The sequence below is a fragment of the Argiope bruennichi genome, chromosome 8, assembly GCF_947563725.1.
Source record: "Argiope bruennichi chromosome 8, qqArgBrue1.1, whole genome shotgun sequence".
Lineage (NCBI taxonomy): Eukaryota > Metazoa > Arthropoda > Arachnida > Araneae > Araneidae > Argiope > Argiope bruennichi.
In genome coordinates, this window is record NC_079158.1 from 122,946,172 (window position 1) to 122,970,692 (window position 24,521).

General features: G+C 25.4%; 1 protein-coding gene across 2 annotated transcripts in view; it reads left to right on the forward strand.

Annotated features, from left to right (window-relative positions):
• Positions 1 to 24,521, forward strand: part of LOC129981611 (hemicentin-1-like) — a 108,762-nt gene that overhangs the window by 69,847 nt on the left and 14,394 nt on the right. For both annotated transcript variants that reach the window (XM_056092523.1, XM_056092522.1), the window contains exons 41-62: positions 825 to 938; positions 1,568 to 1,858; positions 2,896 to 3,050; positions 3,275 to 3,398; positions 3,825 to 4,103; positions 5,494 to 5,775; positions 6,147 to 6,425; positions 7,046 to 7,318; positions 7,598 to 7,882; positions 9,869 to 10,141; positions 10,470 to 10,610; positions 12,439 to 12,567; positions 12,657 to 12,932; positions 13,596 to 13,780; positions 14,949 to 15,162; positions 17,796 to 17,930; positions 18,237 to 18,424; positions 18,613 to 18,964; positions 19,811 to 19,981; positions 21,195 to 21,365; positions 22,552 to 22,722; positions 23,358 to 23,528. In XM_056092523.1, the coding sequence (XP_055948498.1) occupies positions 825 to 938; positions 1,568 to 1,858; positions 2,896 to 3,050; positions 3,275 to 3,398; positions 3,825 to 4,103; positions 5,494 to 5,775; positions 6,147 to 6,425; positions 7,046 to 7,318; positions 7,598 to 7,882; positions 9,869 to 10,141; positions 10,470 to 10,610; positions 12,439 to 12,567; positions 12,657 to 12,932; positions 13,596 to 13,780; positions 14,949 to 15,162; positions 17,796 to 17,930; positions 18,237 to 18,424; positions 18,613 to 18,964; positions 19,811 to 19,981; positions 21,195 to 21,365; positions 22,552 to 22,722; positions 23,358 to 23,528 (4,659 nt within the window). The remainder of the gene's footprint in view (positions 1 to 824; positions 939 to 1,567; positions 1,859 to 2,895; positions 3,051 to 3,274; positions 3,399 to 3,824; positions 4,104 to 5,493; positions 5,776 to 6,146; positions 6,426 to 7,045; positions 7,319 to 7,597; positions 7,883 to 9,868; positions 10,142 to 10,469; positions 10,611 to 12,438; positions 12,568 to 12,656; positions 12,933 to 13,595; positions 13,781 to 14,948; positions 15,163 to 17,795; positions 17,931 to 18,236; positions 18,425 to 18,612; positions 18,965 to 19,810; positions 19,982 to 21,194; positions 21,366 to 22,551; positions 22,723 to 23,357; positions 23,529 to 24,521) is intronic.

A 24,521-nucleotide genomic window follows, 5' to 3' on the forward strand; every position in this document is an offset into this window, starting at 1 on the left:
GATATGTTTGGACTGTTCTAAGAATCACATGAAGGAAAAGTATATTAACATCTGTTGCATAAAAGTAGAAATGTGATAAATAAAGGAAGAACAATATATTATTGCTTTTGCCGTGGAAAAAATTCTCATGAAAATCAGGTTAATATGTGTGAATTTCATTTTTTTCTGAATAGTTTGAAAAATAAATTTCACCCTTGTTAGCAAGGAGGATATATAATATTTTTTTAATTTATAGCTTAAAATTAATTTAATGGGTTAGCTTAAATAACATTGTTCTCTTATCTTGCAAACAAGAGCTGGTTGGCAAAAATTAAAATGTTTCTTTTCAGTAGATATAATACAAGGAAATTAAATAAAAAATCACTGACAGCAAATTAGTGTTGTCCTATGTAATTGAATATATTTGAGAGCAATTTTACTGGTATACTTTCAGAAATAGAATAAGAATTTATTTAGCCTTTTTCCTTTTATTTAAAATATTATGTATCATATCACATTAATAAAATACATTGATATTTATTATATTTACTAGAAAAATTCAGCCACCATTGATTTTAAAAGGCAAAATTGTAAATTATAAAAGCTATCTATTTTATTATAAATTTTTAGATATATATAAATATATTATTCTAAAATCTACTGCCATTAGCAATTTTCTATTTAGTATAAATGCAGTCAGCTTAAATATAATGTGCTGTCAGTTTATCCATAAATTTTGAATAATTTTTTTTAAATTACCTTTTATTTTCATTGCAAAATTGTTGTTGTTGTTATTATTATTATTATTATTATTATTATTATTATTGAATCCTTTATCCCTTTAGATGGAAAGGTTTTCAAAATAATTTCTGCCAAAGAAAATGATGCTGGAAAATATAAATGCATTTCTTCTAATGAAGCTGGAACTGATGAAACAGAGTTTGATTTGGATGTTATTGGTATGTATTAGACATTTAAAAAAGGCTGAGATTTATCATACTCAAATATTTATGTTAGAAATGGCAGGTAATTTAGAAATTATTTTTAATCTCAGATATGATTATATAGATACTTTATTTTGCTTTATAGTTACAAAATTACTTTTGTATAATTTCAAATTTAATTTATATAATAAGAAGATTTGAATTAATTTATTTTATTCAAAATAATTCATTTCAAATATTAATAAATTTTTTCAAAATAAGTAAGTTCGAGAATTTTTTTTTAAGGAATATGCATTTAAATTTTATCATTATGTTGAGAAAAGTTTATGAACTTATTTAAATTTAAGAAGATTTATTTAAAATAGGAAGTTAAGAAATACCAGCTTATTCCAAAAAGTTGATTTTTTCCCTCCATAAATGAAGATTTAAAAAAACATCTCAATATTGCTAATTTTACTTTCAGCAGTTTTTATGCAATTAATTTACATTTGCTTCCTTTGATTTTGATAATTACTAACAAATTAATCGTCTATATAAGGCTTAATTTTTTAATTTCATTTATATTATTTTGATTTATGCTTGCATTTTTTATGTTTCTCTATAAATTTTATTTTTCATAATGGTTTCTATATCTTTCTTAACAGCTCCACCACAAATAAAAGCATCAGCATTGGAGTTTGACAGAAAGTCAAAAGAGGGTGACAGCATTTTGTTGGAATGCCCAGTAGAAGATTCAAACTATCCCATGAAGATTTCATGGAAGAAAAATGGAAAAACTTTCAGTCCTGATGCTACTCTTACTCATGTTGAATTTTCTTCTGATAATAAACAAATAAAAATAATGAAGTCTCAAGCAACAGATTCTGGAATCTATAGTTGTGTAGCAAGTAATTCTGCTGGTGATACAGAACATGAAGTTGATTTGCTAATTAAAGGTAAATAAATTCTAATTAATTTTTGCCCTAAATTGATAATTAGATTTACAAATTGTCTTTCATCATTGGTATTATTTATTCAAAGTTTGAAATATATTTTCCTTGTTTTCTTCTTATTTTTTTTTTAAAAAAGTTCTGAAAAACATTTTAAAATTTTATTTGATCAAATGAAATATTTTAAATAAATCTTTCTACTGTCTCCTGCTTTGAGAAAAAACATGGTATTTCATATTAACTTTTTTCATCATGCTGATTAAAAATGAAACCTTATTATCTTTATATCATTCATTGCAAATGTGCATGAAAAATTATTTTTAAAAAATAACTTGAATTCAACAACCAAAACTTGTTCTTTTTTTAAAAAAAATCTTTTATTTATTTACATCAAAGCTATTGTTTCCATTCTTTTAAAAGTATTAGAAATATTGTTGACACTTTGTGTGTGTATGTGCGTGTTTAGATGCGTGTGTTCTGTTTTTTTTTTTTTTTTTTTTTTTTTCATTCTTTAGAAAATGCTCCAGATGGGCTATGATAGTGCAAAGACCAATCTGAAACAAAAGAAATTGGGCTAGAGATATTTTTTTTCTAGTTGTTTTACCATCTCTAAATCATTAACTGTTTGTGGGAACTTGATTATTGGAAAATAATATACAAATTAAAAAAATAAATAAACAAGCAAAAACATAAGTTTACATAACATTTTAACATAAGTTTGCTTTATTTTCAAACTTAATACGATTTTAATTTATTTTTTCTACTAGTTTATTTTGTTATAAAAAATCATTTTATGGACAATGTTCCTTTAAGGAAAGCAGCAATAAAAAATTTTTGATTGATTTAATAAATGTTATAATTTACTATGAATATTTATTATAAAAAGCACATTACATATATAAAAACAAAAGAATATCCTGTTAATGTTTGTTGAAATTGTGGTTGATTGAATTATATGCATTTACATAGTTTGAATTTCATTACATGACAATCATAGCATATTTTGAAGTTATTTATGATATTTATTTTATTAATTTGCATAGCACCTGCAAAGATTGTGCATCCATCTGAAAATCTTACTTCTACTTTTGTTAAAGAACGTCATAGTATTACTTTAGATTGCTCAGCAACTGGCTACCCTCAACCAACAATTAAATGGTATAAAGACGGGTCTTTGATTTCACAACAACACAATATGGTAAGAATGCACTCTGTATTTTCTCAAATAAAAGTCATTTATTATTGTTATGTAACGAATTAAAATTACTTATTTTATTATTTATTACTGTTGAATAGAATTTTATTTAGTTTATGGTGCAAATAAATACATTATTTGAAAGGTTTACAAACAGAAATGATTTTGTATTTTTAAATGAAATCTATCTGAATGTTTTATATTCTGAATAAAATATCATTTTTCAGAGCTACTCAACCTATGGAAAAATGAAGATAGCAAATGCTTCTGTGAATGATACTGGTATTTACACTTGTATTGCTGAGAATGATGGAGATACAGATAGCAAATTATACAACTTGACTGTTTATAGTAAGCTTTTTTGTAATATGTAAATTTTTCTTTCAATCATTGTATAGATGCATTCTATTTGCCTATTCCTCGAGGCTCAGAGATCAAATGTTTAGAACCTTAAGCAAGTTTGTTATCTGGCTGTTAAATAGGAAGAAAGTATGCTCTCTCTCTAAAAAATAATAAGAAAAATATATATATTTATATATGATCTATTATTACAAGCAATTTGAATTTTTATTTCATGCCCTGATCTTTTCACAAATATGTAAATGATCAATACATCTTTAAATTTATTGCTTATTAAAATAAAAATTCACTCAAATATCTCTCATTTTTTTTGCCATTTAGAATGGGCATGTATTATTTTTTGCCTGTTTTTATATGATTAACTTAAAATTCTGAAATAAGGATGAAGCTTGAATTTTGATTTTTTTTTATTTGTAGCACCCCCTACAATCAATGTATCTTCTCATGGCTTACATCGAGTAGCATTACAAAATACAGAAATTAACATAGATTGTTTTGCGACGGGTATACCTCAGCCACGAGTGATATGGTACAAGGGCCCTCAAATGCTTATACCAGGACCAAGAATCTCTTTTTCAAATGATGGCGCAAGTTTGAAAATATCACATACACTGCCTTCTGATGCTGGAAAATATACATGCTTAGCAGTCAATGAAGCTGGAGATACCGAAGCAGAACATTTTGTAAAAATTCATGGTAAGAAATGAAATATCTTTTTTGTTTTCTGTCTGTTGTATTAATTATATAAAAGCTAACATTGCTTCTAAAAATTGAAAAATTCTCTCTACCTTTCTATGTGTATATGTGCTGCTATCCCCCTTCTTTATCTGTTTACAAAAATTCAAGCTACACCAGCAACAGCTTCTCCATTTATTTAAAATTTTAACACTTTCAACACTACTGACGAGATATCTCATCTTTCAGATATTTCTAATTACAGGTTTCTGTGGGCTAAAATTTGTCTCTTCTGCCAGTTTAGATAGGTTGAACTTTTTAATACATATCTGAAGAATGTCCTTACTTTTTTCATCGCAAATTTTAGCCCACAGAAACCTGTAATTGGAAGTATCTGAAAGACGATATATCTTGTCGGTAGCATTGAAAGCGTTAAAGCACTATTAGATTTTTGAACTTGAACAGTATAATTAAAATTAATAATTAAACAGTATAATTGTAATTAAATCTAAAAAATTATACTAAATACATATAATAATATATAAAATAAGATTTATATAATGCATTTTATAAAATTTATATTGATTTTGACTTTCCTCCTATGCAGAGAATATACTTCTAAAAATATCTAAAAACTTTTGCAGCTTAAAAATCATATATCAAACTTTTATATCAAATTTTTTTAGCATTTTCCTTAAATGTGAAGAAATGAAACGATACAAGCTCTCGAAATATTGTATTTTAAGAGGAATTTTCTCATATATCTTGACAGTTATATATATTTAGTGAAGATAATTTTTACAAAAAGTTATATGTATTATAGAAAATGGGAGGGTTTTTATTTGTTCATATTTATAAAAACAAAATTTTAAATTTTTAAGTGAGTTTAATTTATTTTTAGAATTCAATTATGTGAATTATAATGATTCCATAAAGAAACCTCACACAAATAATTTTTGGATGATAATATTCCTACTTTTAAAATTTAATCAGTCAAATAAAGTAATTAGATAGATTTCTACTAGATTCACTTCTTTTTGTTTTATCAATTTTACATAAATGCATTTTTATTAGTTGTTCTTTTAATGATTTTTAATGTTAATAGATAGAAGAAATATTTTCAAATTCAGGATATAACCATGAGACAGAATACTTGTATAGTCATAAGTTATTTTCAAAGAAATCCATTTCATAACAAATTTGTCAGTAACAGAATATTTTTCTTTTTTCTAAATAGAAATTTATATCGCTTTGTCATATATGCCAGCTCTATTCTATTTTGCGTGATAACATGTAGATTATTTTGCTGAATATTAAGTCATTGCTGGTCATAAATGCTATAAATATGAGAATTGTTGTAAATAAAATGTTTTAATGTAATAAATTGTCAAAATCATCTATCTTTTTACAGTTCCTCCAAAAATTGAAAAAGCTGCATTACAAGGCTCTCCAGATCCTGTAGTGAATCAATCTGTCAGAATCAGCTGTGAAGTTCATGGTCTTCCTTTTCCTCAAGTTACATGGTACAAAAATGGAATCTTAATTGATCAGCATGAAAAAAGATTTATCTACTCTGGTGGTGGAAAGTTTCTTGATATTCTGAATATACAAAGCACTGATTCTGGAACTTATACTTGCAAAGCCAAAAATATTGTTGGAGAACATGAAAAGAATGTGAAGTTGGCTGTTTCAGGTATTTATTTATTTTTAAAATTATAATTTCCTATTGATATTACATTCTTAATAATTATAAAGAGATAGAGGTGTCTATTCTTACTGAAATGATATTCAATTCATATTGCTTCTGTATAATTATTTATTGAATGATGTGTTAATGTGTAGACCATTTCAATTTTAATTTTATTATGCTTTTCAAATTGCAAGAATGTTGTGAATATCATATGTATCGTAATCATAGAGAAAATCCTTTGCCACATCAATTAAACTAATTCGTAAAATTTTGTCTACAATAATTTTTTTTTTTTTTTGGAATTTGGTTTTTTAAATTAAAATTATTTATATTATTTCAGTACTTTGAATTTAACAATTAGCTTATCTTTTTAGTTCCACCTGGCATTGAAGAAAACCTAAAATCAAAGGAATATCAAGTGGTTCTTGGAAAATCTGTTCGCATTGATTGTGAAGCTTCTGGGACACCTCCACCAACTGTAACATGGTTAAAAAATGGCCTTCCTTTAACAGATGAAGATCATGTCCAATTTATCAATAATAATTATGCTCTTCTGTTTATTTATACGTCAGAAAATGAAGCTGGAGTATACACTTGCATTGCTGTAAATAATGCAGGAGCTGTAGAACAAAAATTCAATTTGACTATTTTAGGTTTGGATCTTTTTTTTATTGCTTTCTTTCTGGATAATTTTGTTTATTTTTTAATATTTTTCTGTATGAAACATAAAACATGTAATTTGAAACAACAACTTCATAATATTAAATGGATAAAATTATATTGTAAACATTTTTATTTTATTTTTTAAATCTATTGAAAAAAAAAGAGAATTCGTTAAATTTACGCATAATTGATAAAGAAAATACTGTCATCAGATTGCATTTTGAAATTATTTACAGATAGAAAATCATATAGTAATGCAATAAGAGAGTGTTCTAAAATTGTCCACTGTAAATTTTCATTGTAAAAGCAATGTCATTATTTTATTAACTATTTTTATGTCCCTAATAATAGACTCGGGTTTTTTTTTAAATTATCCACTACAATATAAGATAGAAATAGTATGTTAACATTTTGAAATTATATTTACTCTTCCCTTAGGCGTCTTTGTTCTTTTACTGATAAAAAAGTGCTATTTGGGTGAATTGCATTTTTTTTATTTTATTAAGGGCTTCCAATATTATTATGAATATATTTTTTGGTGTTTTTTTAAACATTTAGTCATAACATTTTACATTTTAATCATAGATTAATTTTCTTGGGTGTTTTTTAGTTCCTCCTACCTTTGATGATTTGCCACAAAAAGAAAATCTTTCAGCTGTGATTGGCTCATCTGGAAAACTATATTGCTCTGCTCATGGGTATCCTCCTCCAGATATTGCATGGTATAAAGATGGCAATATTATTACAGATGATGAGATCATGGAAATAAAAGATGGTGTATTGGAATTTTTCAGCTTTGATTTGTCACATAATGGAAGTTACATATGTGAAGCTAGTAATATTGCTGGCAAGGAAACTAAAATATTTAATGTAAATATAAATGGTAATTATTCATTATTATTTATAATATTTAATTTTTTCCTTTCTTAAAATAGACTTCATGCACTCTGCATATCTGTATTTGAGTCCACTATAAATAATTACTACATTCAATTTAGTAATTATTTATAATGGACTACATTTTGAATCTTATTTTTGAATATTTTTAAAAACTCTCATTTTCTTTCAAAGATATATATAAATAATTTTCTTCAATGTGCATTTATTTTGTAATGTTTTATAAATGTTTTTTTACATAAAAATGTGCAATTTTGTCTTCCAGTTCCTCCTAAAATTCAAGGGGGCAATCAGGCTGCATTTTTAACATCCATTAGCAAATCACCTTTAGCCATGCAGTGTCCTGTATCTGGTATTCCTCCTCCAACTATAATGTGGCTTAAAAATGGAATTCCAATCACTCCAGGTTATTCATCGAATTTTCAGATAACAAATCAAGGCACTGTCTTAACAATTCAAAATACTCAACGCAAAGATTCAGGAAAATATATGTGTGTAGCTACAAACTCTGCAGGGAATACTTCACGCAATTTTGTGCTGAATGTTTTAGGTAATAGCAATATTTATTTTTTTTTATTTATGGTTGGAACATAACTAAATTTTTGGATTTAAAGTCATAGCATTCATTTTAAATAAATAACATGAGAAACAAGTTGATATGTCAATCATTCTTCATAAAAACTTGATTCCATTAAGCAATGATTGATCAGTTAATAGTATAATCTTTTCATAAGCCATATTTGCAATTCATATTGTTTTTTAATCAATCATCAATTTACTATAGATTTTGATTTATCATTCTAGAAATTCAATAATAAATAAATAAAATTATGCAACTTTTCTGAATGTTTTTTTGCATTTAATGATAATATTAGTATCTAAACAGTCTTGTAATTACATCAGTTTAAGTATTTTCTATATGTTTTACAAAAAAACAAAAAAAAAAATCTTAAATATCTTGTTTTTCCTCAAATTTTTTTCTTTCTTCAGAAATTTGTTGAAAATGATTAACAACATGTGTATTTTAAAGATCCACGAGATTATTGTCTTCATTGAATGTTATTTTTTTGACATCTTCATTATTCTTCAAAATATCTTTAATAAGATTTAAACTTGGTTATCTGTCATCTTTTACAGAATATAATGCATTTTGTAAATTTTGTGGTATGCTACATTTAAAAAAATGTGGCAGCGATTGCATCATTATTATATATCATTATGATTTCTTCGATCACCTCAAATTCCAGATCTTTTAAGGCATCACAGTCTCAGGGAATTCATCACAATGAATACAATTTTTACCAAGCAGAATTTGACTATAGTTGAAAGGGCTAAATAATGTTTTAAATTTTGCTTGTAGCACAAATTTTAAACATTTTTCTTTGAAAAGAATCTGAATAATCTGTGGGTTATCTTTCAGTTGCTGAATCACTAGCAATTCTTCAATACCAAGTTTGTTTCAAAATTCCAGGACTCTAAAAGTTATAGATAGAAAGTAGATTAAACTTTATATTAGCTTTAATGGTCCAGGAGTAATTTTGCAAGCTCGTAAACTGTTCGGTATGCGCTACCTAAATAAACCAATTTCGTAGCTACTTAAAAAGTGAGAATAACTTATTTTTCTCCTTTTTTCAATTTAGTTTTTGAAATTTATGATTGAATTCTTTTGCCACTTCAGTTTCACCGGAGATCCAACATACATTGTCAAATGTTTAATGCCAAATCTTCAAAATTGACCATCCATTCAGTGTTAACTTAGAGCTCTTTCACCCTTTGAAATATATTTGGAGTTTATTTTATTCAAATTATATCGTATTTTGTTTCTATAATATGCACAATCTTCGAGTCTTTTTTAAAAATTCCATATTATTGTCATTTTTTTAAGGTTTTAAAAATGCTTCAAAATTTGGCAAATAGAAATAAACTATGAAACTGGTAAAAAGATTATGAATGCAATTATTATTTTAGAAATTTTTAATAGAAGTATAAAAATTTCACTCTTTCCATTTCCTTTTAAAATATCACTTTCAAAAAAGAAAGATACAACAAGATTAATTGTGAAATGCCTACAAACAAGCCTATTAAAAAATAGCTATTTTTTCTGCCTCATTACTTTTATTTGTTTCCTTTTTTGTAATATTGGGAAATCTTGCTTTTTTCCTATTTATTTCTCATTTCATTGTTTGTATAGATGACAATTAGATGCTCATTATCATGCTAATAATATCTCCACTCAACATTTCTTCTTGTATTTGTTCTATGAAGTATTCAATATATTGTGGTATAATGTCCGATCATAAAATCTCACACTAGTGCTCTGTGTCTAATTTGTATAAAGTTATAAGTAACCTTGATCATCCAATGCCTTATTTATATTCTTCCCAAATAAAACCATGAAAACTGTTTTTAAAATCTGAAATAAATTATGTAAGATAGCAATTACGACTTGAAAGTTGAATATTCGTGCATTTTATTAAACAATCATTTAAAATTGGAAATAAAACACATTAATTGCAATTTTTTAAATTTTTTTCAGAACCGCCTTCCATAAAGAAAGGTCCTTCATTGATCAAAACATCAGTTGGAAGTGAGGCAGTATTCAATTGCATAGCAGATGGTTATCCTCCTCCTGAAGTATCTTGGATGAAAGAAGGTTCTTCTTTGCTCTTAAGAAATTCACCATATATGAAGCTAGAGGAGATGTCTTTATTTTTAAGTGAGGTTAAACTTCAAGATGCAGGTGATTACATTTGCATTGCTACAAATGAAGCTGGGAGCAGTACAAAGGATTTTAAGTTGCATGTTTCTGGTAATTTTATTTTATAAAAATCCACATAAGTGATTTTTTTTACAGAATTATTCATATTCTGTATTATATTATTTTTATTATTAATATCTCATATTTCTGGACTTTTTTTATTTTGAATCTTTCCCTTAACAGAATTTCATTCTTATAATTTCAATATTTTTTTTTTAATTATACATAGTGATTTTAAAATTTGTATATTATAGGATCGATAATTCCCCGATGCAGATTTTGCATTGTGTGTTTGCATATAATTCGAAGAAATTGTTGGAAGTACCTGTTTAAAATAGGTTTATATAAAAACAATTTTTTTTGTTTGTTTTATTTACAGCATCACCACATATTAAAGATAGTGATTACTCACAAAAAGTTTTATCTGGTGATCCAGTGTATCTTGCTTGTGATGCTTCTGGACATCCTCCTCCTTTGATAATATGGCATAAAGATTCTGTTCTTATTGAAGATAATGAAGGTAAATAAAAATATTTTGCTTTTTGTTGCTAAGCAAAACCTAATATTAAATGTTCAAATATCAAAGACAGCATGTAAATTTGTTATGTTATTGACTGATGTCTATTAAAATTATTATTATAGTTTGTGTGCTTATTTTATATGAACTTTTTATATCCTTCTTTAAATGCATCGTTTGGTGCTACATCATTTCTGATAAATTTTTATGAATTCTGAAATGATTATTACATTTAAATGCAAATATCAGTATTTTAATATTTATTATCTGATTGCCTCATGTGACCAGCTGGTTTGTTGAGAATATTGGTCACATTTGATTTCAGATTAATTATTGAGATATATTTTCATGTGCATGATTCCACCAAATTGTCTAACATTAAAGCTATGTTATTTTAATTTCTTTACATACATTCAGTTCATTACATACATAAAATTTTTTATGGAGACCTGTCCTATGGCATCAAGTGGAATTAAAAACATAAATGTGCATTCACCTATTTTATAAATTTCATGTTATAATAACTTCCTTTTCCATTTGTTTTGCAAACAATACAGATATTAAATTCATTCTTAGCTTTCAATGACAGAAAAAAAATCTCATGATTAAATATTTGATGAAACAACAAAAGTGATTTGAATTTCAGTATGATGATATAATCTATGAAGATGCTTTAATTGAGTAGTAGAGGGTAAAAATTGTTAAAATTGCATAGCATATAAAAAAATGACATAATTTAAAGAAAAGTATATATCATTAAAAGAATATAAAATCAATAACTAAAAGGCATACCAATTTACATTTGAACAGAGTACATTAGCCTGAAGTTTCCAGTGGGTCAAGTTACAAAATTTGCCTCCAATGAATGGAGCTGTCAGGGGAAGGTTGACTAAATGTTGGATATGTATATTGAAAGAAACATCGGTATGTTTTAATGCAAAACGGAACAGAAATCTACAAGATCTTTCAAGCGGGAAAGTTTGAGGGAGAACACTTTCCTTTTGATTTGTATATATCTTTTATGAGTATCTGTCTATCTAGCTATCTGCATATATGGAATCATTTTAAAATATAGTTATTATAGTTAAAGAAATTAGATTAAATTTCTGAAAATTTTAAATTTTACTTTTTTAAAAGTTTAATTCAAGCATTGTTAAATAACTGCAAATATCTTTCTAATAAAACTCCTTTTCTTCAATATGTATGATTTTTTGTTTCCGAAAAATTATTATTAAACTATTAACCCAAAAACTGAATCTTTATTTCTGATTGACTCACATCTGGTTTTTCCAGTTTTTTTCTGTGAGAATTTAAAAATCATTCTTTTATGTTGTAATAATCAGAACAAAAAAGCTCTTGCCCACTCCATAGAAAAAGATTATGACATTTTTGTGATGTTGTTCGATATTACAAATGTTATACAATTTTGTGAGGATATTATCGTTATATTATAGAATGTCTTGTGTAATTAAGAACATTTTTAAAACATTGATCCACTTAAGTACATTGTAAGCTGTGCTGCTCAGTTTTTTTTATTTGCGCCCATTTAGTGTAATATTTATAACTATATTACTCTGAAATTTAAATAAAATATTTTTATATAGTCATCTTTAAGTTATCCTTATAAATGCATGCATATATAAAGAAATAATTGAAAAATAATTTAAGTAGTAATAATTGTATAATAGATAATAATTGAAATAGTTTAATAACTAAAACTGCTTGCTAGAGAAAAAAGAAGCATTTTCTATTTTAACAGTATTTGTTGTAATGTAGTAAATCATGCATCTATTACAAACTATGTTTAATTATGATAATGGTTTTCTCATAGAAATGAAAGTGTTACCAGATGGCACTCTACATTTTTCCTCAGCAAATGCATCTCATACTGGAACCTATAAATGCCTTGCCGAAAACGAGGCTGGATCTCATGAAGCAATTCGAAATTTATTTGTCTTAAGTATATAATTTATCAGGATTTTTTTTCAATTGATTTTGTGGTGCTAAAATCAAACTTTGTGATAATTTTACTGTTAAATTTCATTTCAGCCTTACCGAAAATTCTGGAAGATATTCCAGATACTTATGAAGTTATTCAAGCTCAGCCAGTTATTTTGCGATGTTCTGCTGAAGGCTTTCCTTCTCCAACTATAGCATGGGAGCATAATGGTGTTTCAATAGATCTCTATAATCCACGTTATAAAGTATTCCCATCTGGAGATCTTCACATATCACTTACTCAGTCTTCAGATATAGGAGCTTATACATGTATAGCCAAAAATGAAGCTGGTTCTGCCATAAAGAATATAGATCTCATTGTTTTAGGTAAGTTAATTTGAATAATAATTCATTTAAACTATTTTTTATTTTACTTCTAAGTTTGTTTATATATTAGTTTTAAATTATTATATAGTTATTTCCTCCATGTTTTAATTTGTTTTATCGATATTATTTTATTATAGTAACTTGAATGATTTGTGCAATTTATATATATAACAAATAAAAAAAACGATATATAAACAAACTTAGAAGTAAAATCAGTGGTTTCAAAGGATCAATTGTATGGCAGTGTGCCATGCTCATATAATTTATTTAACTGGTTTTAATTTTTGTGTGTAAAAAAAAGTCATGCTGACTGTTGTTATTTATTTGTTTATTTTTACATCAGCCATATTTTATCATCAAAATGGTGGCATTATATATAAGGGAGCTTGGTTGTCTTGGCGTAATCAGAAAATCGCCAAGTAAACTTGGGGACATAAAATTAAACAAGTTCCATGATTTATTACTTCAATATTTAAATCTATATTTTTCAACCAAACCTAATATGTGAGATTAATATCGGTAATCAAATATTATTAGTTATTTATGTATCTTTTGCATATTTTAATGGACCTTGGAATAACAAAGAGGATGCCAATCTGATTTTGTCAGTTAAATTTTGCTATCATATTTCTTAAAATATCTGCTAATTTTTTATAATTTCAGTTCCTCCTACTGTGAAAATCAATGGCCCTAGTTCTATAGTTGTGATAAGAGGAAGGAATGTTGCTCTTTCGTGCTCAGCAAAAGGCTTCCCTCCACCTCATATTAATTGGCAGAGAAATGGTGTACCAATAACTGGTGCTTCAAATTCAGAAACATCAGGAAAACTATATATTGAAAATATACTGGTAAGTTCATTTATACTAATTCACTGAAGTTCAGCATGTATCTTAGTATAGTATTTATTAATTGATTAAAATTTCTTTTGTAAATTATTTGTTTTTAATCTCATTTTTCTTTAGTATAATGGCAGAGTTATAACTTTAAAAATTTCATTTTTGTCTTTATGAAAATTTTATTTATTTGTGTAATTAATACAACATTAAAGCTTATGAATTATTCTTAATTGAGTTGAAATGAGTTTCTTATGATAAAATGAGTGAAAGCAATGCCATACTTTGATGCTTAAAGTGTAAAAAATTTGTTTTGATTTTTCCATATATATTTATTTTGAAAATAATATTTAAAAAATTAGTTAATTAAATTGAATTAAATACTAAAAACATAGTGCAATTTTTTAAATGATATTATTTTTAATGTTTATAATTAGAGCATTCTTTACCATGATACAGCATTAAAATAAAAAGATGTTTAAAAAATCATATGTTTGGTTATACAGTATAGAAAAACACGAGGTCACTATGAAAGAAATAAGCATGATTTTCACTACTGAAAATTATATTAATTTCTTTACTGTAATAAAATACTAAAGGAAACTGTTTGAAGAAAGATTATGTGATCATATGATCACATTGAATGAAGTATCTGTACTTGATAGCATTATGTGTATAAAAAATTTTATATCTCATTATTGCATATATGAAATTATGAGGTAAAATCTTGCATCTTTGAAACTCTGTTTAATTGTAAAGACAGATTGAGAAATATAATTCTATATGTCTAAGAAATTTGAAAATGAAATTCATTGTTGTTGTTAGACATTTTCTCGATTTCACATATTGTCAGTGCATATTTTTTATGTAATAAGTAAATAGATATAACTGCTCAACTTTCAAGTTGTGAAACGTTCTTTTAATTTTATAAGAAGTAACTTATCGAAGAAAATATTAAGTTTTTTAGAATATAATCAATAAATATATCTAATTGCATATTTCTAAATTTTGAAATCTTTAAAAATTTGTTAGAAATAACAGTAAATTGACCAAAAAAGTTGCTAAAAATTTTTGTAAGTTTGAAACGTTTTTCGATTTTTTTTGAAAATTTAACTTGTGAAGAATTGAAATATTCTCTTAGATCTTTCTTTCTAAATATTAATTTATATTTGCTTTTAAATAGCCTGGGGATAGTGGGACCTATGTCTGTGTTGCTGCTAATTCTGTAGGAAGAGATCATGAAAGCATTGTTGTTGAAGTTCATGTTCCACCAATAATTACTACTTTGCCAAAGAGTCAAGATATATCTGTTGGAGATACATTATCTCTAACTTGTGAGGCTAGTGGATATCCATTTCCATCCATAACATGGCTACTGAACAATACCCAAGTAACTGGTACTTTGAAATGCATTATTTAAATTTATTTTTTAAACAGATTGAATAATTTTTATTTATGTATGTTTAGTATGCAATTACACAGAATTATTAGAACAATTTTTATTTATTATTTGTTTAGTATGCAATATTCTTTTATATTGTTATGATTAAATGCTTTGTTGGGATTTTTTTTAAATTAGCTTAATGAGATTATTATGAGAATTGCAGAATTAAAATAATTTGTAATATTCAAAATGTTAATGATAATCTTCATATGTTCACAGGTTAATGTATTTTGTATAAACTGATTTTTATGCTATGTTTTGTTTTTAAATTGGTTTTTATTTGACTGTCTTTATGTGTGTGTATGTGAAAATAATATATAGAAGGGAAGAAAAATTATATAGACATAACATTTGTTGGAAACTTCTATTATTTCTCTAATAATAGAGCAAAAAATAAGCAAGTAAATACAAAAAGACAATTTTTTTTAAAAAAGCTAAACGGCTAAAAAAATTAGAAATTTTTTAATTGATAACTATATATGTTTACACTTTAAAGGCTTTGTATTGATATTAAGACAAAACTTTAAAGACAATATAAATTTCTATATTTATATAATTGCATAATAAACAATGAATGATTTCAAGACTTATATAATATTTACATTTAAAAAAGAAATTTAGACTTTTTTGTACTGGGAGGACAATATGAAAAGATTTGAGAGAGGGAGTGAAAGTTCTATTGTTGTATTTGTAATGTGAAAAATATTTTTGGGGTTAAGAAACAATAAAAGGATTTATTAATAAAAAAAAGTATGGTGATTTAAAATTCCTTATGTTAGATTTATAATTTTGTGTTTTTTTAAAGCAACATTAAAGACAGTGGGCTTCTGTTTAAATTTGGAAATACTTTACTAAAGGATTTTTGTGTTATTAAATTTTTGATTTTTTTTTATCTAAAAATACTAAGAATTGATCAAGACAATAGTGGTTTTTTTTTTAAGGAATTATATATTTTTCATAGCTTTTAGATGTTCTAAAAAAACATTACAATTTGTAAATTGATAATGTATATAATTTATTGTTAAAAAAACCAAAATTGAAAAAGAGAAGTTTATAGTTATCATTATGACAAAGTAGCAAATAATTTTTATTTAGTATGTAAATATTACTACCAAAAATTTTATTTATTGAATATAATTTTAATACAACCTAAAAATTAATTAGGAATGGACAAGAAAATGCTGGGTTTTAGAAAAAAGTGTTAAGTTAAAGACATTTTTTTAACTATCCAAATCTGTTTATAATATTAAATTTCACTAAAGACCAACAAAGTTTAGATTTGCGACATGTAGCCCTGAGAGACTACATGTCACAAAGACATGTTACACAGGATTTTTTTTTTTTTAATTTCTGATCATTTTTCTGGGTAAAAATTTAAAAAAGGTTTGAATTCCATGAAATAGAACAAAAACGTCCGGGACTTTTTTTAATGGTAATATTAATAATCTTAATGCATTTGATTTTAAGAATTTCTACACTCATGTACAGCAAACAAAAAATTGTTAGAAGTTTGTAAAACTATTTATAATGAGTATTTTGACAGGGATATTATAAAAAAATCTGTTTGGAGTGAAATTTGCATATTTATTATTCTAGAAAATTACCTTAATGGGATTAATTTATAAAAATTAATAATTTCACAGAATTATTTTTTTATAAAGGAAATGGCATATTCTATTATTTAATAAGCAAATTTAGATTTATTTTTAATAAATATTCATAATATGATTTTATGATCATAAAGCCCAAAGGAATTAAAATTAAATAAAATTAATCAAAATCAGTGAGTAGCAAATTATTTGAACTTAATATAGATTTTTCTATTGGTGATATATTTTAAATATTTATAATAGAAGAGAAGAGCTTGAATTCAAAGTAATAAACTATATAGTTTTCATTCTAACCTATTTTCTACTGTTTTTAGAAACTTAATTTTTTTAAGCAAGAGCAGTTTTTATACTTTTAACAACTATTTCTTTTTTGAAATATGCCCTTAACGTTGTTGTTTTTTTTTTTAATTTGGGTGGGGGTGGGGGGTTAACTTCTGCACTTTCTTGCATTTCTGTAAATAAATAGATATTAGACAGAATTACATTGTAAAGATGGGCTCAGTGAAAGGTGGGTGTTGTTAATTTAAATCATGATGTTTATTTAACTACTCAAATGTTTCTATAGATACGCTACATATTGACTGCAGTTTGACATAAGATTACTTTTACTTTGTATTGTGAAGTATATTTTGAAACAAACAATGTACAGGCACAGTATTATTCAAGGATTTTATTTATATGAATTTAGCTGGATTTTTTTTTTCTAATATGTATTTAACAAATATGGGTGTGTGCATGCATTCTCTAAGTTTTTCAAGACCTTCAATTTCACAGGATTTTTAGGTCACAAAGGTCAATTCTAATATAGCATCACACAGATAAATTCCAGTTTTAAATCTTTGCTTGGAGATAATTCTTGAAGTCTCCAGAAGGAATTGCTTTTAATTTATGTATATTGTTCCTTTCTTATGTTGATATTTCTATTGATATTACTTCACCAAGTGTTACTAATTCGACTTTATTATTATTACTTAAGGTTCTGTACATTCCGCATTTGGACGCAGCAGGCTTCTGGTTGAAAATGCAGGCAAAGAAGATGAAGGAACTTACATTTGTCTGGCACAAAATGCTGCTGGTGAAAGGAAAGCTGCAGCTGCTGTTCGTGTCCGAAGTAAATCCTTCTGAATTCTTAGTGCATAATTTTAAAAAGCTTTAGTTTTCATTTATTTTCTGTACTTGTAAAGTGATGGGAATTCCAATCATTCAAAAAACAGTTGTTATTAGAAATTATTATTATTTGCTTTTATAGGGAAAAAAATATATGTATTGAGTTTCCATATAATTGTCACTTCAGTAAAAATTGAATGAAATTTCATATTTTCCATTTCAATTTACAGATGTTTATTGATTTCAATTATTCGAATGCTTAATTCTGTTATTTTTTGTTTATTTTTATTATTATTATTCGTTTATTTAGCACCACCTGTTATTGTGGATTCTTCTGGGGTTAAAAGTGTTAAGTTAAAAGATACTGTCATTTTGGATTGTGTAGTCAAAGGAGATCCATTACCCAATATTATTTGGATAAAAAATGGCCAACGGGTGGAATTAAATCATCGTGTTCAACTGATAACAAATGGATCTCTCTTCATTTACAATTCTACTGTAAGTGCCTTCTTTTCATTTACTGGTTATGATTTTAGTGTTTCTTCTTTATTTTTCAATATTTTATATAAAATGTCTGTATAGTTATAATTTTGATACAACTTTTTAATATTGCTTTTTATCTTGAACTTTTCATTAAAATAGCTGCCTAGGTTTCTAATTTAATATTTGTGTTGTTGTTATAATAGGATCAAGATTCTGGACAATATAAATGTGTTGCAAGCAATGATTTTGGTCTTGCAGAACAAGTTGCAGAATTAATTGTGAGGAGCAAACCAAAATTTATTATTGAACCCCACAGTTCAACTGCTCTGGAAGGTAATAATGTTAATCTAGATTGTCGAGTATATGGTGAACCTAAACCAACTGTCATATGGACAAAAGATGCTTTGCCTTTGCAAAAAAATGAAAGAGTTCTTATTTTACCGAACAATACATTGAAAATTGTTGCTGTTCAAATATCAGATGAAGGAATTTATGCTTGCATGGCAAACAATTCATTGGGATCTGCTATAGCTGAAGCTGATATCATTGTACAAGGTATTTGAAATAAATTTATTTCCTTAATTAAATTCATTTTTTAATTTAAACTACCTATTATTTTACATATAGATTTTTTCAAGCTTTCCTTTTAGAGTTGTTAATTCTATTTTTTCTTTTTCTGTCCTGCAAAGTGAATCTAATTAAAATGAATTATCTTCCAAAATATTCAATAAAAAATAGCATGATTTGAATTGCTTATGCCCAAGCAGTAAGGAAAGTCTGTTTTGTTGATGCATATAAATTAATAGTTTCTGAAATTCATATTTATGGTAGTCTGTAGTGAAATTAATTGGTTTAAAAAGAAAGATTAAAAAAGTAAATTAATTTTATTATAAAATATATAAATAGTTAATAATCCATCTCCCTATTCTAGAATGCTCATATTTTTGTGTAAAAAAAGTATAATAGAAATAGAATTTTTTTTTTTCAAATAAAAGTTTTTGATATTGCAGAAGAATAGAATTTATTCACAGAAAAGCTCCAAGTGTGAAATTAAATCCCTAAAATAAAATAATTATTTTGAGAAATTAATTTTAATTATGTGTTGATAATTTTAAATATTTATTTTTCAAAAGTAAAAATATTTTCTAAAATTTTATTTAATTTTAATTAAAAAAATGAAATTGGTTTATTTTGTTAACATGAATAAATGTTGAAAAATTTTATGCAAAATAATATTTTAATGCTTCTATTAATTGGATATTAACTGAACATATTTTAATATCTTTTGACTATGTACTGTGCATAATATTTTATACTGACATCTGAATGTTTTTCAATATATTTCACATAGATTTACAAAATCTAAAATAAAAAATTATTGGTTTTATTTATTTTCTTCAGTCAATGGAAAATGGTCAAACTGGCAAGAATGGGAGGAATGTTCTGCCTCTTGTGGAGATGGAAGGCAAATGAGGCTGAGATTCTGCAACAATCCTACACCAAGAAATGGAGGGAAAGCATGCATTGGAATTTCTAATGAAGTCAAGCATTGCAATGAAAGACCGTGCCCAGGTAATTTTTTTTCGAATGTTTTTCTTGCAAGGTTTAGTTTTAATGATAAGTATTTTTGTTTTAGCTTTTGGGACATATTGTTAAATACTTTTTAAATAGAATATATACAAGAATCTGTGTTTCTGACACTGCATAATCCAATATTCCATTTTAAATTGACTTTGATTCTGAATGAATAACTTAACAATTTCACTATTATTAAGTTATCCAGATTCTAAGTTAATATTTTTAGCATGAGCACATGACACTTGAATGACTATATTTAATTGTGTAAATTCGTTTCTATTTTTATGTGACTTTTTTAATGAAAGTCAGCGATGTTACAATAACTCACAAAGATACTAATGAATCACCTTTACTCCTATTGCCTTGAACCAAAGGAATAAATGTGATGCTTTTTAAAAAGTAGCATGCTGTTAGAAAGCATAAATTTGTTGAGAAAATTTATGTGAACTTATTATCTTTAACTGCTTTGGGTTTTTTTTATAGATTCACTTCAATGTTGTTTTACTTTTTTTTTACTAAAGCTGTTTTTTTCTTATCCAATGTCATTAATTACTTCTTATATCATATAATTGATACTATACTATACTTGAAACTCTAAATTTATAATTTTGAAATATTAAAGAATCTTTAACTTGTAATTTAATTAATATTCATATCAAACATTATTTTCAGTTTAGCTGTATATTGAAATTTTGCCTGTATTGACAAAATTTCAATATATGGCTGTAATGGGTAAAACATGCTCATGATTTTTTTCCTACAAATTAAAAGTACAACTATCATGATGAAGGTATTCAATTTCTTACAGAATATTCATTTATGTAATACGAATATTATAAAATATATTTCACTTGCATCATTAAAGTACAATAATAATATACAAAACTCTAGCACATCTATATCATAAATGTTAAGAAATAATCTTTTGATTATAATTTAGTTTTCTTACAAAAGTGTGAAAATAAATTATTTTGTTTGGTTTGACATTTTTAAGCTTAATAAAAATGCTTATTATGCATTCCAATCTTATTTTAGTAAACTGAAAAATGTCTACCAATTTATAAACTTGCTTATATTTGTTCCTCATTCAATCATTGTTGCAATTTTTCAAATCTTATTGTATTTTTTGCATTTTACATTTTATATATATATTTTAGAAAGTAATTCCATTATATACGTTTTTTCATTTTAAATGCATTTTTTATAGTAAATGGTGAATGGGGAAATTGGATGGATTGGACACCATGCAGCTTATCATGTGGTGTTGGAAAAAAGAAACGATTCAGAATATGTGATAATCCTAAACCACAATTTGGAGGCTTAAACTGTATTGGGAATGACACTGAAATCGAATCCTGTTTATTAACAAAATGTCCTGGTATGTATTTTAATCTTATTTCCTATCTATCTTGATAAAAGTTAAATATTTGTCTTATTTTAATAATTATTTGTTGGAAAAAAAACCTAAGTATTAATTTTATTGTTTTACTAAAGCAACATTTTCAATAAATAAAGAATTTTTATTCTGGATATTTTATAGCATAAAAATATTTAATAGAGTTAAAACAAAATTTTAACTTAATTTTTGACTCAAGCTAAATTCAACCAGTGTCTATAAGAAAAACATAGAAAAAGTGTATTCCACTTGTTTTCAGTTGCCTAAAGTTTTCAAATATTGAATACTATTTTTAATAATTGCTGGTGATCATATAAAATCTTTTTTATTTCTATTTTCCTAGGAATTTATTAATTTTTTTGCCTTATATTGTATGCAAGAAAAGTCAATATATTATTTGTCTAGAAGTGATTTTTTTCCACCACTAATACAATTTTTTTCTATTACTATTGAATTTTTTTTATTACTATTGCATTGTAGTATCTCATTTAGTTGTGTGTCACAAAACTAAATCAGATTAATTTTTATTTATATACATTTTTATTGACATAATCTGTTTAGAGTTATCTAACATATTCTCACAATTATTCATATTTATATCTTTAATGTTTTTAATAAATTTTGTGATTAGTTAATAATCAATGCACTGTTAACTAATAAGCATAAAAAAATTAATATTCATTCATAACTGAAAAGATTTTAATAATAATTCATTAATTTTTTTTTTCTCCTCCCTCCCTTTTTGGCTCTCTGGCTTTCATGAACTTTTCAAGTATGCACTGATTGATATATAAAAATTTAGTATGACACATTTTGATGTTCCTAGGATCAAATAACACTTGAAATTAATTAATATTCTTTTGTGCCATAATTGTACAATATTTTTACTACCACAATTTTTTATATATATATTAAAACTTATTTACTTCACTATTCAATTAATCTTCTTATTTTACTTCTTGGTGATATGCTTTAATTCATTTGGCACAATTCAGCTTTTTTTTCCAAGCATGTGTCATATCTATTAATAGAAAAAGAATGGATAAATTTTCATGATAATAAAAATAATCTTATGATACATATTTTTCTGTACTTTTATTCAAAATATGACTTCTGCTTCTATGTATAGAGTTAATTTTTTTTTTAATTCCATGTTCTAATTTATTAGTGGATGGAAGCTGGAGTGTATGGTCTCATTGGCAACCTTGTAGTGTTACATGTGGAGATGGTATTCAGTTTAGAAGGCGGGAATGTAATAATCCAGAGCCACTGCATGGTGGTAGTTTTTGTTTTGGAGAAAGCAAAGAATTTCAAGAATGCAATATTGCAGAATGTCCAGGTACTGTAATGACATCCTCTCATAACTTCATGAAGATAAAAAAAAACTATATTTGCTAATTTTCTCCACAAAATTACTTTAAAAAAAATATTATGTTCTTTTTCAAAAAATAATTATTAAAAAAACTGTAGATAGTTCATAATTTACAAACTACAAGTATATTCATAGCTTCAAAAAAAGTTGATATTATTTAATATTTCAGGATAATGCTTGATAAAAAAATGCATCAATTATAAAGTTCTGTATTTGGTTAGGCAATATTTACATTTATATTTTGATTGAATGTAAATTTCAATTTACTATTCGCCTGCTCACAAAAAAAAGATGACTAAGAATTAAACAGAATAAAATATCAAATTAGTTTGTTTAAATAAAACAGGTGCAACAAAATCATATTTATTACAACCCTTTTAAATTTTTATGATTTACTATATATTTCATACGCCATATCAGCAAATGCTGTCATCTGAGTTCAGCTACCTTCTCCTGTAAGCCAGGTTTTTTTTTTTTTTTTTTTTGTCCTTTCATAAATTTTTTTTCAGTATTAAATTTTCACTTTTTAGTTATCAGTTATTTTCCTTCCTTATTTTTTAATTCTGTCTAAATTCATGATGCCTTTATTAATAATTTTTCAGTACATGGCGAATGGGGAGAATGGAATGAATGGTCATTTTGTTCATCTTCATGTGGTGGAGGAATTCGAGAGAGAAAAAGAAAATGTGATTCTCCTGCTCCAACATTTGGTGGTCATTTCTGTATCGGTGAACATGTTCAGATTAATTACTGCAATACTGCTGAATGTCCAGGTATGGTCGGACTACTCACATTTTAGTACTGTATACCCGATTGATTTTCTTTGGAAAAAAAATATATTTATGATTTCATTCAGTTTTTTATGCAGGTCCGTCAATTTCATTTATTATCATAACATAATATTTATATCTGCTTATATATATATATATTAAAGTCTATACAAAGATATTTTTGATTTTTTTCATTTGGGCAGATGCAATTACAAAGGCTTTTATGAGCAATTACTTTTATAACAATATTTGTGAATCATTTTGCAATAAGCAAGTTGATTCCTTTATGCCAAGGACTAAGTTAAAAGTACATGCTTATGCATCAGTTTGCTTTGCTTTTCTATTTCTGAATGTATATTAAAAGATCACATGAAACTTTGATTCTTTATAAATGTCAAAATGTTTTAAATCAGTGTTAAACACTTATTCTGTTAATATTGTAGTATTGCTGAAATAATTTTGAATTTAAAAAAAGTTTTTAATATTTAATTGCATTACTTTTGAATTTAATGAATAATGAAATATGCTGTACCACAAAGCAAGATTGTTAATGTTTCAAAATTAAAATTATGCAAATGAAAAAATCTAAATTTTATGAGACATTAAGAAAATTAATCAAAATTTCATGTGAGTAGATTTTTTTTAATTGATGAAATTTTTTATGCCTTCTTTGATTAACATATAAAACAAATAAATTTATTGAAGGAAATTAGTTATGTAAACTTAGTTCATTATGCTATAGAATATAGTTACTGAAGTTATATAATTAATTTTTAAGGAATGAAATACATATTCGGATAAAATACATACTTCATTTTTTTCCCCCTTTGCAAACATGTTTTTCTAAAATATGCAGTTACTGAGCAGAAAAACAAAAATACTATAACATAAGGCTATAAGCATAAAGATTATAAAAGTTAAAATATATTTTTGCCTTGAAAATACTCTGTCAGTAATTTTTTATGGGAAACTTACTCTGTTTAAATTATTCATATA